Source organism: Nesoenas mayeri (genome assembly GCF_963082525.1).
Source record: "Nesoenas mayeri genome assembly, chromosome: 9".
In the NCBI taxonomy this organism is placed as follows: Eukaryota; Metazoa; Chordata; class Aves; order Columbiformes; family Columbidae; genus Nesoenas; species Nesoenas mayeri.
The window spans coordinates 7,906,579-7,922,396 of NC_137557.1; the positions used below are offsets into that span (position 1 = coordinate 7,906,579).

General features: G+C 43.5%; 1 protein-coding gene across 1 annotated transcript in view; it reads right to left on the reverse strand.

The window, feature by feature from the left end:
* Positions 1-598: 598 nt before the first annotated feature.
* The window catches only part of LOC308043690 (putative cation-transporting ATPase 13A4), a gene marked incomplete at both ends in the record, with an annotated part of 39,310 nt that continues 24,090 nt past the window's right edge, over positions 599-15,818 (reverse strand). Inside the window, 15 exons of the mRNA XM_080349912.1 lie at positions 599-820; positions 1,333-1,413; positions 3,182-3,270; positions 3,977-4,191; positions 4,665-4,839; positions 6,070-6,142; positions 6,842-6,938; positions 7,256-7,365; positions 8,322-8,364; positions 9,419-9,498; positions 10,080-10,202; positions 11,246-11,409; positions 12,382-12,506; positions 14,358-14,469; positions 15,042-15,195. Of these exons, the coding sequence (XP_080206038.1) occupies positions 599-820; positions 1,333-1,413; positions 3,182-3,270; positions 3,977-4,191; positions 4,665-4,839; positions 6,070-6,142; positions 6,842-6,938; positions 7,256-7,365; positions 8,322-8,364; positions 9,419-9,498; positions 10,080-10,202; positions 11,246-11,409; positions 12,382-12,506; positions 14,358-14,469; positions 15,042-15,195 (1,863 nt within the window). The remainder of the gene's footprint in view (positions 821-1,332; positions 1,414-3,181; positions 3,271-3,976; positions 4,192-4,664; positions 4,840-6,069; positions 6,143-6,841; positions 6,939-7,255; positions 7,366-8,321; positions 8,365-9,418; positions 9,499-10,079; positions 10,203-11,245; positions 11,410-12,381; positions 12,507-14,357; positions 14,470-15,041; positions 15,196-15,818) is intronic.

A 15,818-nucleotide genomic window follows, 5' to 3' on the forward strand; every position in this document is an offset into this window, starting at 1 on the left:
AAGATGGCAAACATGTTGCCTGGTAGCAGTGAGCTAGCAACAAAGCTATTTGCATCTCCACAAAGCCAAGGACTGCCAGAAGGGGAAAAAGCCCCAAGAAATGCCAGACACCAGGTAGAATTATCTGCAACTTTGAGAGCTCTAGGAGTCCCAGGACCTGTCAATGTTCAGCAGCCTCTATCAGGAGTAAGTTCTAAATGTTCTGTTGAAGGGAATTTCCCCAGGGGAGTGCTGGTATCTGAATTAGCTACTTCTCATCTGGAGGAGCCCCATCCTTTATGGACTTCATAATGCAGTTCAAGAGAGGAATGCAGCAGTGGGGTTTTTCAACCATGAATACTTTGTCAATATTCAGCAAGCTGTTCCGTTTACAGCTGGCAGCCATTCATACATGGGCAAGAGGACAGGGGAAACACTGTTGTGGCTTCATGCTACTGCAGCCAGCTTTTCTGCTTCCAGTTAATTTAAAAATAAGCCAGAGCTGGTTAGTCTCAGAATAGGGGGGCAGTGAGGGGTTGGTCTTTCCTCTTATGTCTCTGAGATAGTCCTCCAACAGCCAACTGCAAATGTCCTGGAAATGTGTCTTCTGTATTTTCCTTCAGAGTGCATCCTCGTTGCTGTCAAATGTTGGATTGCTGTGGCCTCCCATATTTCCCTCCACAGATATTGCCACAGAGTCTGAGAAGAAGGTTTCATTCAGAGGTGGCCAGGCTGGGTCCTGCTCTAACACTCGCTGCAGCCTTTTGTAATGGCTCTTTGACTGGTACCGGAAGGTCTTTTTCAGCAGCAGCCACAGGGCTCTGTTCTCAATGACAGCTTCCTGTAAAAGCAAGAGCAAAAGGACAATTCTGGAGGACCTGGACAGCAGTTTTCCCTCTTCATTCACAGGACACACATGGGGCAAGTAGTGGAGACCCAGATCTTCCACCCTGTCCTGCTCATTCACATTCTTTAAATAGCATTTTGCTGACCACTTCTCATAGCAGCTCCACCAGAGCTCTCCACCAGAAAACTGAGACCAGCTCCTCCAGACAGTTTTCAGGATCTGTGTAGAAAACACCAAAGATTGCCCATATTTCTCTAGTCTGGGGCAGAGCCTGATACATCCCACGTACCAGAGGAAAGAAAAGGTGGTTGGGCCTTGCACTCCCTTGTATCTGATCATTCAGATGTGGGACTTTGAGGAAAGAGAGTAAGGGCAAGGTAGCAGCAACCACTCTTGTTTTACTAGATATTTCCAAGTTGGGCTGAGGAAAAGGGAGAAAGAGTGAGACTTGACACTTTCATCTCTCCAGTTAGTGCTGACAGGTATTTTCAATGAAGCATGCTCACCTCGACAATAAAGGACACAGTGAATGTGACCGCAAGCATCATCACCATGGAGATCCGCCACATGGTAGGGGTGCAAACAAGCTGCGAAAAAAGCAGGAGAAGCTGATCAACAACGTGTACACACACTGGACACCGGTAGGAGCTTGTGTCATAGAATCATAGACTCAGAAAATCATTTAGGTTGGAAAAGACCCTTGTGTCCAAACGTAAACCTTACACTGTCAACTCCACCACTAAACCATGTCCCTAAGCACCACATCTACATGTCTTTTAAATACCTCCAGGGATCGTGACTCAACCACTTCCCTGGGCAGCCTGCTCTACCGCTTCACAACCCTTTCAGTGAATAATTTTTTCCTAATATCCAATCTAAACCTCCCATGGTGCAACTGGAGGCGTACATTTCTATTACAGGAAGCAGTTGGAAGTCTGAGTATTTCAGCTCCACACTCAGCTCCAGCTTCCCACAGCTGGCAGCACTGGCTTTCTGGCTGTAGCTCAACTTATTTTGGAGCTCAGATCCAAAATTTGGATCAGCAGTTTCTCCAGGGCAAGGCTATTGCAGAATTTCTTACTGCCACTCCCTCCTTTTGTCTTAGCAAATCCACTCTATTCCCTCCAGACAGCCCAGGAGTTCTGCAGTTCTCCTCAAAGGCATTTTAGCCCCTCACGGCTACAGTGCTGACGATGTCCTGGGTCACCACAGTCCACAACTAGACTGAGACTTGCTTTGAAGTGCCATCTCGTGGTACATTCTTTAACTGGTTTTGCCTGCCGAGCCACTGCTCTGGGAAGTTACACGGTGAGGCAGCTTTAGCTAAGCTGCTTAGTATTCAAAATCCAGATCCATTCCCCTTGTCTGTGTTTCTCTTTCCATGTTTCATTATTTCCATTTCTAAATCCACTTGCCAACCCTCATGCAAAACTACAGGACTGGAAGCAGCATCTTTTTCAGTATTTGCTATCCAAAGGCACAACACTTCATCATTCTGATGGCAAATGTACTGAAAAAATAGCTGTGCGATGCTTTTGTTGTTTTGTTCCTGCGACTTCTGCTACAAGGCTGTGTCATAGTGGATGAGGTTAACATCTCCCAGCCTCAACACCCTGTTGCCAGGTCCACTGACAACCCTGTCCTACAGCCGATGTAGATCTTATCCTTCCCTTGCATTTCTCCTAAGAATAGATTTGCATAAGGCAACTCCCAGTTTGCATTCTGCCAGACTAAATAAACCAAGCCCTATCAGTATTTATTAATCAAGGATCAAGGCAGATCCCTTATTGCCATGACAGTCCCACTAGTCTTTCTCTACAACTGTTCCAAAGCCAAATACCGCTTTAGGAAACTGAGAACTGTCTGAAATTTAAACAGGAAGCCTGAAAATATTTGGGACTAAGAACCGAGAGGTGCTGTGAGTGTGAACTGGCAGATCTTTGCAGGAGGATCTGTGTGCAGAGCAGCACAGCCTGAGAAACACAAATGCATGGTGCCTTAGTTTAAACTTGCAGGGCCTAGCCCCTTTCCTCTCCTGGCTTCACAACTATCAAGACATCAACATACCAAGCATGGTAAACTTAGTGATGTCATCTTCTCTTGTATGGACAACGTGCTGAAACAATCAAACGTGCATGTGTAGTTGCCCAGGTGCCAGAATGCACAGATCTGAGTTTGGAGCTACTGTTATCTCCAGGTTCTTCCAGCCCATCATCTAAAGTCCATCTCTTTAAATTTGATTTGCCTTTAGAGGTACCATGTATCACTGCAAAAGTCTGTGCCTTTTGTTAAAAGCAATCCCACTTACAACAGGACTGGCAGCAGGAAGAAAACGCACCTTGGAACAATACTCACATCCATCTTAGAGTAGAGATCATCAATATCAGCAAACAGCAAGAAGAGGCAAATGCCCAGCTGTCCTATGAGCACCAGTATGAACACATCTGAAGAGACAAGAAGCAGCAAATAAAACCACAGCATTGTGAGCAATCTCAGCTGCTTGCCTTTACTACTGAAGACTGTAATCATTTTCTGTGTGAAACAGTAAAAAATAAAATCCATTTTAGCAAAGTGAACAGAGTAAAATGCCAGCTTTACTGGTCAAGCAGATATAGGTAAGGCTGGGACAAGCCTTGTAGCCACAGATTTAAAATGCTAAAAGCATCTTTCATAGAATCATAGAATCATTTAGGTTGGAAAAGACCTTTAAGATCATTGAGTCCAACCATAAACTTAACACTGCCAAGCCCATCGATAAGCCATGTCCCTAACCCCTAATTCTGTCTCATCTCAAGAAGACTCATTCAGGCTGCCTTAAGTAATGTGATGCTTCTGTGAGCCATCACCACCTTCCTGCTACTCCTTAAAAGTTTTTATCAAACTCCATTTGTCTATTTCAGAAATCCAAATGCCAGGGCCAAGTTTTTAGCATTACAGAAGCACGAAGTGTGGGCCCAGCTCAGAGAGCTGCTGGTCACAGGATGCCACTGGCACTAAAACTTCTGAAAAGTTGGCCTTTAGTCATTTAGAAATCTAATACTGGGCTTCTGCTTTTTTGGCTGGCATCACTTGAGTCAAGTTTTTATTTTTCTCTATTGAATTGACCTCTTGGGTTGACTTATAGATCCCTCCCTTTCTCCCCACACTTACAGTTTGTGTAGATAGGTTGCCTGAAAGGCTTTCCCTTGGAAAACACTAGTGCTACAATGATGCAGTTGATGGTACTTAGCAGCCACACTGTGGTGTTTTCATAGCTCTTGTAGCCATTGTCCATTTGCTCAAGGGTTACGTCTCTCATCCCACCATGTCCCAGGCTGGAAATAGAGGAGGAATTCTCCATGTGATTGTTCATCAAGAGGCAGGCACTGAAAAAAAGAGTCACACCGGTCAGCAAATAATCACTGTCCTGTTTATTTGCCCCTGCTTCCCACACCACTATCAGGAACTCTCCCTCACAGCCATGATTTGCTCCTGCTATCACAAGGTTGCACGTTTTTGGCAATATCCTCAATTTTACCCACTGGATTGAGCTTTCTGAACTTGGCAGAGCCTGAGCTCAAACCTACTTGGATACTCTGGTCTTCTCTGCAATCAAATACTCCTCTTTGTGCTCAACAGCAGCATTCTCACCACATGTGCTGTGTTGCGTGGAAGACTTGCTGGAGAATGTAGGGACCTGCAGACAACATTGTTTAATATGTCTGCACCCTGTGAGGAAGCACAGGCTCTGCCTGCAGCTGCCGATCAGGCCTATAGTTAAGCCGATTAACAGTACCATGCAGACCTGTCCCACTTGGGTCTGCCCTGTGGCACCCAGAGTCCCAAGAAGGGGACCTACCTGTGTATGTCAGTCTTGGAATACCAAGGCTGCTCCTGGACCACCACGAACCCGAAAATCTGCATGCTGAGGCTGAAGAGGATGTTAAGTACAACAGAGAGCAGCAGCGGGGGCGAGACAAGTTGGCTAGGAGGCCTGTAGGGAACCAGCTTTGGATAGGCACCTGTGAAACTCACTGAAACACGCACAGACATGTTTACTAGTGTGTCCAAAATACAAGCAGTGCTGCTGTATATTACTGTTATCAATGGCCATCACTTTTACAGTCTATAATATTCTTTATAACACATACAAATACTAGTATCAAGTATAAAATACAAAGGTTTTTTCTCACAAAATCTTAATGGCCACAGAGCAGGTTAATTAATGGTGTCTGACTATCATGAGGCTTTCTGGAAAAGAAAATATTGGATTTTTATTTGGCTACTGTCAGGACCAAGGGTATAAGGATATGCTCAGGGTCTCCTGTTCTCTTTCTGTCACTTGTCAACTATGGCTTGGGATTTTCTGTTGCCCATGTTCTGTGCATTCTCCTGGACTAAGCACCTAGTGCCTGGTTATTTCAGCTGGTGGAGGACTGCATTAGCTGAATCAACAGGTTTTCCTTTGTTCTTAGGTTTAACAAAGTTATCCAGACTTTGAGTAAAACTGCTATACAGAAAGCCTTGATGCAGTGTCCCAAATGGGCTACTTGCAAGCAAGGTAGCTTTTGGCACATGGTATTGCAGCTGAGCCTTTTAGGCTTGATTTAATCAAAGCCTTTTCCAGTTGTCTATGTTCCAGCAGAGACGGAAGACAGCTATGTACTTTTGATATGTGCTTTTCATGCTCCTACCCTTGCCATTCCTGATTTTGAATCTCTTCCTGCATTTATCTCAACCACCACTTCTTTCCCTTTCCCCTCTAACATCAGTTTCCTCTCCAATTCTTGGATTACAGCTTCTTGCTCTGTAGTGTCTGACATCTGTCTATTCTTTCCTCTCCATTTTTGTGTCTCTTTCCTCTCATATCTCCTGCCTACACAGCTTCAAATATGAGTTGGATTCCAAACAGTCAGTCCCTACACTTCTTCATTTGTGCACAGATCCTTAGGTATCTTCTTGATCTGCTTTCTCAAGTCAACAGGAAAAAATCTGAATAGACTTCCCACTTCATTCCTCCTTCTAAAGATAACATCCCAGTTACCCACAACCTCCATGTTCAGCAAATGCACCATTAAGAGCTACCCATCTTATTTCAGAGCTTTTCTCAAACAAGAGACCTCTTCTACTAACCTAAACATCCTGTACTCTACATAGTCTCTCCCTTTTCTTCCTTTCTGTACACATGATTATGCATTTCCAAGGAGCTGAAAAACATTTTTGATCATTCTCGCATTAATACATAGGATGACTAAGGGGCTTACTTGTCACACCAATTACAGTGGTAATAGCCAGATCTTGGAACAAAAATTGGTAATTCCCAAAAGAGTTTAGTTGCTGAAAAGAACACAAAGGAAAACAAAATCACAAATCAGACATTTGCCATGGGCAAATATATATCGTCTTCAGAAAGCTGTATTATTTTCATGGAGCTAATGCTCTCCTGTTCGTTCTGAAACGCTAGTCAGCAGATAAGAAGACTACACAATCCACCACCCTGCAGTGAACACTCTCGTTTTGTGCATTGTTCAGCCTAACAATGTTTCCAGTTCCCTCAATGCAATAAAAAAGAAGGCTATTTGAAGAGATGTGCTTTCTCAATGCTGGGTGACTTCTGAAAGCAAAGCCCTCCTCTCTATTTGGGAAGAAGCCATGCAAAAATGCTTCAAGGCACTCTAGGGGATTTTGCTTACTGTCAAGCTAATTCATGCTTTAAATGCTGAGTAAATTGCAACAGCATATGCTTATGCCAGATTCTCCCTTTTCACAGACATATGCCCTCACCCAAAATACTGTTCAATATCTCAGCATTCTTTTTGCCCAGCTTGGATCTTGAGCCTGCTGGCTGAAGTTAATGGGAAGAATCCAGTTTTCAGCTGAGGGTACAAGAGGACCATATGATCATGCTACAGAAATCTGCAGCTCAGATAAAGGTAAAGCTCCATACTCTAGTCTTATTGTGGCTTTTATGGATTGTTTCTCCTACAAGGGAGTAGTAGCTCATCCAGTTCTAGCCAACACATTTGCAAGACATACCCAGTACAGCAGGAGAACACCAAGGTACTGAATGGTGCTGTACAGCGCCATGTACTTGAACATGCAGAAGGAAGTGACAAGGGCAGCACGGCCTTCCCTGTGTGGAGACATGAACAAAGGACAGCAGTTAGATGATGGGTCTGCTCCTCTTGCCAGTCCTCTCAAAACGCTGTTCAAAAAGAAGGCATGTGTCACAAGCAGAGAAGTCTCCACTGTAGATGCCCTCCTCCTGTAGCTTTGAGATAGTTAATGTATCTTAAAGGAATTTCAGATAGGAACTAGGCAAATGGCAATTTCAAGGTCAAAGGCATTTATTTTTTCCTGTTCTGGCTTGGTGGGAACACTCAACACTAATATTTGAGAAGAGTGGGAACTGTCTCCTCTATGTAACAGGAAACAAACCCCCATGCTTACCTGATTAGCTCTGGCACACATGCTATGCTGGGGGTTCGGGATGTGAAAGGTGAAGCCACAGATGCCTCCTGCTCCGACAGTGATATCCCTGCATGTGCCACTTTCAAAGCCTGAAAGTTAATTCTCCTTCAGCACTCACAGACCAGGAAGACACAGCAACTGATATGTCAGCCAAGAAATTACCCCTTGTTACACGACCCCTTCTGTGAACAGCAGCCTCTTTTCACTCCCTGGATGTGCTCTGCCTGAAAGGTTCCTCCAGTGGGATGTGGTTGAGGCATCACATCCAGAAGAAGAATGGGAATGACAGCATGGGAAAGCCCACCTCCCATAGAACCCAAAGCCATCCACCACCAGCTGCAGAAGACACGTTTGCCTCTGCCTCCTTTGTCAGCCCTCACTTGCAATCACACCTTATGTAGACAGTCTAGGTTCTCTGCTTGCTTCCCCCAGGAGAACCCTTGGGACTTATTGTTAAGGCAAGTGAGTGCTTCACTGCCTAGGTGGCATTGCTCCCACTGACACAAGGATGTGCAAAGTCATGGAGTGAACTAAACCTGCCCAGAAGGGAGTTCTGGGTTCCACCTGAACATGGACCCTTCCTTTTGGAAAGAAAAAAAAACGAACCAACCAAACAAAAACTAATTAAAAACAAACAAACAAAACAAAACACAACCCACACACAAAAAAAATTCTTGCACTTCAGTAAAATGTGCACTTATGAAAACCTTGTAGGGCTGCGGCTGTTCCCCATGAAAACTTCTCCTCACCTAAGTCTTCTTATGAAGATGAACACCAATGGAGAATTTGGAGAATCCTCTGGTGGTTTTTGCAAAGGAAATTAATCAGTCCTTGAGACCACAAACCACAAGAATCTCTGCCTAAGGCAGCTCTTGCAATGTGAAGACCACACTGTGGCCTGAATAAGAACTGGCACCAGTACATCTGCTCTGTGACTAAGCAGAGCACTCATATCTCCAGTGTGTGCTCAGTATGGGGTATTCTACTGGCATTGCATTCATTTTTCATTTTTTAAATAAATATATTGTAAAGAATTGTCACTTACCCCACAGTCATTGGCTCCATCTCCACACATGCCCACAAAGTAACTAAAAAATAAAGCAACCTACAGTTCAATGCTGGAGAGAAAATGAGACCTATAAACAGGAGGAAATCAGAGCCTCCTCCATGCAAGTCATTTGTACAAGTCATGTGAGCCTTTTGTTCAAAGCCCTTCTGGAAAGCTGAAATACTGAAATACAAGCCCAGGACCATGGACTGTGCGCGTGCCTTGGGCTTGCACCTCAAATGTGCCTATAGTAAAGAGTTTCTGCTATGACGGACTGAAGAATTCATTACCATGAATTTTTATGTTCACTACAACAGACTCAGTGTCCCACCCTCACTGGGTGTGAGATCAATTGTAAGAGAGGAAAGGGCTAATGCTGGCAGCCCTGCTCAGAAAGGAAGGATTGCAGTCACTGGTACCTCATGTTCACTGGGAACAGACATGAATTGATGGTTCAGGGAAGCCAAACAATGGTTGGGGTGCTCAAAACTGCTCACACCAGGCTGATAATTCTGAAAGAGCCTAAAACTCACCCTGTTCTAAGGCAGGGCAAGGGGCCAGCTAGTTGGCTGGAGGTCTTCAAAAGATTTGGGAAACAGCTGAACAACAGGCAACAAAACACCTGGGACTCATGGATATATATACACCTCTGCAACTGTGAGCAGCACATGACATACTAATCCAGACTGTCCTGCCGTGTTTCCTAACCCATCACACCAAGTCAGTAACAGTGCAGTAAAAGGACTGCCAGCATCTGAGAAGCTGCAGTGCTGGGAGATATTCCCAAAAATCTTGGGTAGACAAGTGCCCCTCCTTCATGCGCAGAAAGTTAAGTAAGGATGAAGGATGATGTGAACAAACGAAACCCAGAATCATGGGAGTGTTAGGTCTTTGATAAGTTGCCAAACCAACATGAACTTCAGCATCTCTTCTTTCATAGGCTTTTGCAATTTAAGTGCCAAAGTGTGGAAGCTTCAGTTTTGTGCACTTCCAGGGAATGCTATGTTAGACAAAAGCTAACTCTTACTAGACTCTTTTCAAGCCTGGAAATTCACCAAACACCTCTTAACTCTTAGTGCTCATTATGAACTTACTCCAGCTTTTGAAACTCTTCTACAAGGCTGGATTTTTGACCAGGAGACATTCGAGCAAAAACTGTTCCGTTCAGCAGGAGCTGGAAGGAGAAAAAAGGAAATTATTTTTAAGCACTTGAGGCAAGCGTCACAGTGATTTCAGTGATTATCTGGAATAGAAATCACCAAAAATTCACATTTCCAAACAACTCACACTAGACTCCAAAACAGAAAAGGCTGATGATCAAAGATAAAAGGTATATTAATTAATATTTTGAAAAAAATAACAATTACAATAAGGACAAGAGGCCTGGTGTGTCATTTGAATTACCTGATGAACAGAGATTACCAGGCAGGGATTTACTAGAAGACAATTCATGAGACAACCCTTTCCGTAAAACAGGCAAATCATGCTGAATTGCATACATATGGGCACAAATGTTTTAAGTTACATCCTCCCACCATGAGGCAGGTTTGCTCCTCTTATGTGCAGGAAAAATCCAGGGATTTTCAGATCCTTCTCCATATGTTAGTATCAGAGATACATCCAGCCCATTAAGTATTTCAAGGTTAGAATTGCTCCCAAAAGATGTCCTGGTACAGACCTCTTCAGCTAATTATATCAGGACAATCCACATCTACTGAATGGCAAGCTGCTCCAGTTAAACAATCCAGACCTTACCTTTGGAAGTAAGTGTCTGAAATGTTGTGCTATGATTTGGTAAGATTTTCCACTCATAGCAAAATGATACTGGCCCGACTCCAACGCTGGCCTGATTCGTCTTTCAGTCTGACTGTCATTCTCCTATAAAACAAGACAAATGAGTGTTGCCTGCAAGCCCTCAAAAGCTGCTATGTGCATTTACACGAGCACTACTACAGACAAAGAAAAGGACATACCAGGGGGAGGGCACTTGTGAAGACTCTGGGAGACGCGGGTACAAGGCCCATTGCCTTCGCCTGGCTTTGTAAAGGGATTTAGGCATATAATGCCATTAATTTCAGTGTGAACTGGATCCTTCATTTGTCTTAAAAGCTGGCCCTCAGCATTGCCACGTTTGATAGAATTTATGCAACACTGCCCATCTGGTGGGCTGCACTGTGAGAAGGGTGAGAGAGCATATGGGCACCACAGCTGGGTGGTGCCTTTTTGTGGTGAAATATGGTGAAGATGCTGCTCAGGCTGAGGTTTGGCAGAAAGGAGGCGCTCAACAGCCCCTGCAGAGACTCCTGACCATCTGCCTGACTCCAGTACCTCTCAGAGAATGGTCAGCATCTTCGGACATACTCTTCAGGGAGTCTTTGTCTCAGTTTCTTTGTGGAGATGCTTGATTAAATATAATTTCTTAGCATAGCCAGCCTATGTTTCACCATGTATATGCAATTTCTCAACAGTTAATCTGTGTTTTAATTCTGCAGGTATGGGGAAGTGCTAACTACCTGCTTGAACAGGTCTGGTTTATAGAGTGCAGTTCCATAGATTTTAAGTCCACATCTGTACTATCGAATTTACCTTGCAGGGAAAGGAAACATGCTTTAAACTGGCATCAGCTAAGCATGTGGGCTGGAAACAAATCTTCCTTGGGTTTCTGCAAAGCTATTCTCAAACCTAGCTAGGCAGTTAGCAAAAACCTGTTCACAAGATAATACACTAGGAAGGAAGATCTAGGGGAGTACAATATAAACATCCATTCTTTTTAAACACTTTCCTAGCACATAACATTCTGACATGCAGAAAATGGTGAATGACTGGTCTCTGTTACACCAGCATAATCTCACTGTATTATTTAAAGCATTCCAGCTGAGTTTGTTTAGCTGCTGCACAACACCTGCTTCTCATATGCTTACCAGGGTTCTGTAATCTCCAGTTTTGTTTTCTTCTAGTGGTTTCCAGGTTATATATGCTGAAAAAGATCCAGGTATTTCATTCGCTTCCACAAGAATCACTCTGTTCATTGGAGAAATCATCCCAGCATTTTTGGCAACAGTTACAGCTGTCTGAATGTTGTCACCTAGAAAAATCAAGAGGAGTGTCATTTTTAAATTTCTGCAATGAGGAATTGCTTATGGAGGAAACATGAGTCTTTTCCTTAATCTCACAAGAAGCAGCAAAATTTCAGAGCATTGCCTAAGAAAGCTTTGGTAAAAATCAAAAATTTGCAGGTGAGGTCCATCTCAACAATTTAATGTATTTTCATCTGGAAATGAAATATTTTCATTTTGATGTGGAGATGAAATATTTTCATCTTCAGCTTCAGGAAATCCAGATGGGGAATGTGCTCCTAGATGATGTGTTCTAGACAAAAAACAACAAGGGATTCACTGCTAGTATTGCCGATTCTCACCAATTGCCCTTAGACAGCTTTGGTGTAGGATGTGTTCTGAAAGAGAGGAAGCCCAATAAGACAAGATTTGCATTACTCATAGAAAAATGTCTTTGGACCATGTGAAAACTGGGGGTCATCCCATCCAAATACAAACCAGTCCTTCAAGAAAAAAATGGGATATATAGGGACTGGTAGGTGTGATAACCAGATGTCATAAGGTTCAGTGACTTGTCCTGGCATCCGTGCTCCATCTCTGCTCATTTATGAGAACAGGATTTCATGAGGGCCTATGAAGAGGGAATCTTGCATGACATGTCTTTGTCCATGTCATCTCGTAAACTTAGCAGGGAGAACAAATGGACTCACTAGAAAGCATCAGAGGAACAGGAAGGCTCTGATCTGTGGTGAAAGGCAGACAGATTAAGAGTTGGGTATCTGACACAGCCTGGTGAAGTTGTCAGGAACATAAACCTGCATAGTTCAGCTCACACCATTATTACAACACAGTTGCTTCGTGGACTACAGTTGTCTGAAAGATACCAATGTCTGTGCCTTCCTACCTGTGGTGGCGAGAAAGCAATAGACTGTTCACTCAAACATCATTGAACTCTCTGTCTGGGACAGCGGCCACATAAATAATCCACCTTTTTTAGATACCTGTGACCATAACACTCCTGATTCGGGCAGCACTGAGCTCTTCCAGGACAGGCTTTGTCTCCCTCTTTAATCGATTCTCCATTATCAGCAGACCCAGGAATGTCAGATCAGATTCTATCTCCTCCCTAAGAGTGAAGAACAGACAGATTTAATTCTTCTTTTTGCCTTTTGCCTGGTTTTGCATTGAATTTGGTGATAGTCAGTTCTAACTGTTAACCACCCCACCTAACTCAAAAGAATGAAAATAAGGTAGTTTTGTTGTTTGTTTTTTTTTTCAGCAGTCTCAGGCTGTCTGTATTTCATGGTGCTACTTCAACACCAGCAGGGCTTGCTTCCCACTGTCTGGAGAATCTTCACATGACTTTTTATCCTTCTCTTCTTCTCTTGCTCTGAAGAATGAGTTCAGGGCACAGTCAGCTTCCAGATCATGTTTGCTTAATTACCAAATCAAAAAAAGGGCCAATTTTGACCTACCTGCTCCACATATCAACACGAAGCCTGATGGATACATTGGATGGTTTTCCATTCATACACCATCCTTAGCCAGCATAAAAAAGCACCCTGAATTATTTCCTGCAGGATTCCCAAACTGTGGTGGTCTGATTTGGAAAATTCATGTACACTAGTCCTTCTCATTTGAGGACTGTACAACAAAGACACACACCTTAGTAAACATATCTGCTACTCTTGACAGTAGGATCTGTGCAAACAGCATGTGAGAACGCTGATTCTGTTCTCTCCTACTCTTTTCTTTATACCTGTGCTATTGCCTGTTTTACAGTTCAACACATGCAGCTGAGAAGAGAATTGGGTAAACAATCTGATCCCTGAGTCATAAACTACAGGTCTCTTAGGGAGACAGGTTGTCTCCAAAGAGTCTGAAAAAAACTAAAGCTTTCACATCCTTATTTTAGCCACTGTAGTGAGAAGGTGATGCCAAACACTTTCATGGCTGTCAGAGTAGCTGAGTCAGGTAGTGCTCGAATAGTCACTGCTTTCACAGCAGATCTTGCGTTTGACCTTCAGTTTCCTTTTTTCGCCTGGCAGTACATACATCACACATGCTGTAACTGCACACACAACTGCAAAATCTGAGCCATATCACACACATTTGCTCATTGGGTTGGATAGGTCTGTTGTGACACCTGTCACAAGAATTAAACAAGCCACTTGCACTTTGCCTCGGTGTCACTGGCCCTTTCAGCAATGCAAAAAGCCCATGAAAGAGCAAGTGACTCCTGTCTGGATTAGGACCCACAGCTATTAAACAGAGAGGACAGCAGATGCTAAGTAATGGCAAATGTTTCAGAAGTGATGTTTTTAGAGTATCACAGGCAAAAGCTAGAGGGATTTGTGTAAAAGCATATGGATTCATGTGTAGGTGTTCTTGTGTGAGGCTTGTGGAAAACTAATACCATGAGCACACCAGAAGAGTTTGTTTGCTTCTCTAGAAACTAAAGAAAGCTAAAGCGAGAAAGCTAATGGATTGGACCTAGGCAGCAGCAGAAGACAGTCTGCTAACTTTGACTGGGCTAGAGAACAGACGGTGTAATGGAGACCATCTGCTGCCTTTGCTTAATCAAGGAACCAGGATTAAAAAAGGAAAAGAAAAAAAGATACTTCTTTTGAGCTGAAAGCCTGGATAAACTTGCAAGAAGACTGGTAGAAATGATGCACAGAAGGACGCGCATACTAGCCTTCAGAGTGTACTAGAGTTGTACTTCCTATATTGATCCACTGTTAAGAAATGTGTAACAATTGTGGGCACGTGCTATAGGCATGGGATAGTGAGGCGCCCTCCACCCGTTCTCAGACAGACCTATATCCAGACTTGAATCAGATTCCCTCTGGCCTAAATCTAACAAAATTCTGTACAACATCCCTGCTCTTGGTAGAGGTGTTGTGGTAGTGGTACCGTGTGAGGCACCACTAGCCCATGGCTGAATGTGGCTGATAAGAAGCAGTCTATGCCTTACCTTGTCAGATCCATAGATTGCTTCCCTGCCTGGAGAGATTTACACGCCAGTCCAATGACCCTGAAGCCCTGCGCTGTGTAGAGCCGAAGCTTGCTTTCAAAGTTTGGTGGAACTGTGCAAAAGAGGAAAAGAGAGTTCATCAGTGCATTGACAGCTTTCTAATAAAAAGAGCACCTTGGAGCAGGGAAGGTTCTTTTCCCAGAGGGCAGGTACACTTAAAGTCTACGAACAGGCCAAGGACACCAAGGAAAGCTGCTAGACTGAACTTCACTTGACAAGAAAATCATTGCCTCTCCTCTGACACTTTGCACTTAGGATCCTAAACTATTCTGCAAAGACTTAGCTCCTTCCAGTGTGTCACCCTCCCAAAGCTTGGAGAAAAAAGAAAACTTTTTTTGGTGTATACTGAATCAGTAGACAACTTTTTCAAATATCTATTCTGGCAGAGACCGTACACCTTGTACAAGAGTTGATACTTGCTTTTATCTCTCAGCAGTCCTTCTTTGCTGAGAAAGGCTGTATGGGAGCTCAGCCTTAGCCCTGGAGCACAACAGAGAGACTCTGACTTTTCAGGCTGATAAAGTCTTAGACCCAGAAATCTCATTTGGACCTTCCACTTCACTGCACCATCAAAAGTCACTTATACAAATGTGTTTCTAGGAATCATTTATAAATATTACTTACCTGTTTCTGCTCTACATAACATGGCTACCGTTTCTGGAGCCCCTTTTGTGAAGACCTGTTGTTCACCACCAATTTCCTGGGCAATGACAGACATTCTCTGCAAAGCTGAAGAAAATGGAAACTGATGTAAAATGGTAACTCCTTCCACTGGGGCCTAGGAGAAAAGCAAGTGGATTAGATACTGCAACAAAGATTTTAAACTCAGGCTAAAGGATTTTAGGTCTGTCCTTTGGGCAATGGTAAGAAGCTAACCATGTATAAGAGGCTAATTTGTCACAGTGGGACAGAAAGGACTGGTATATAAAGAGGAGGTGAAATTTCTACAGAAATATTTAGCTTAAGCAGTAGGAAAAGTTCACTGACAGTTTTAGCAGACTATTACATGTAATTGCTGAAAGGAACTCACCAGTCTTGTTTCTTTAACAAGACTCTGTTAGATCTTACACTGGTCTTGCAAAGGGAAAATGGATGTCTGAAAGCACCCGCCTTGGTGTCTATCAGCAGTAACAGTCTGACATCAGTTACCAGACTCCACTGCACTCCCAAGTGCTTTTAGAGATCTTCACTACTTGCCTGAGTTTGGACTGAGTCTAGGACCACCAGGACAGGCAAATTCCTGAGATGGACAAAATGTCCAGCATCCCCCTGCTTCTGGTGTGAGCTGCATCTCTTTTTAATCAGAGAGAGCAAGTCAATCTCTCTGCAGGCAGTACAAGAAAGAAGAAGTGTGGAAGAGCTGTCCTGGCCACTGACAACCAAGTGTTTCTCTACCATGAG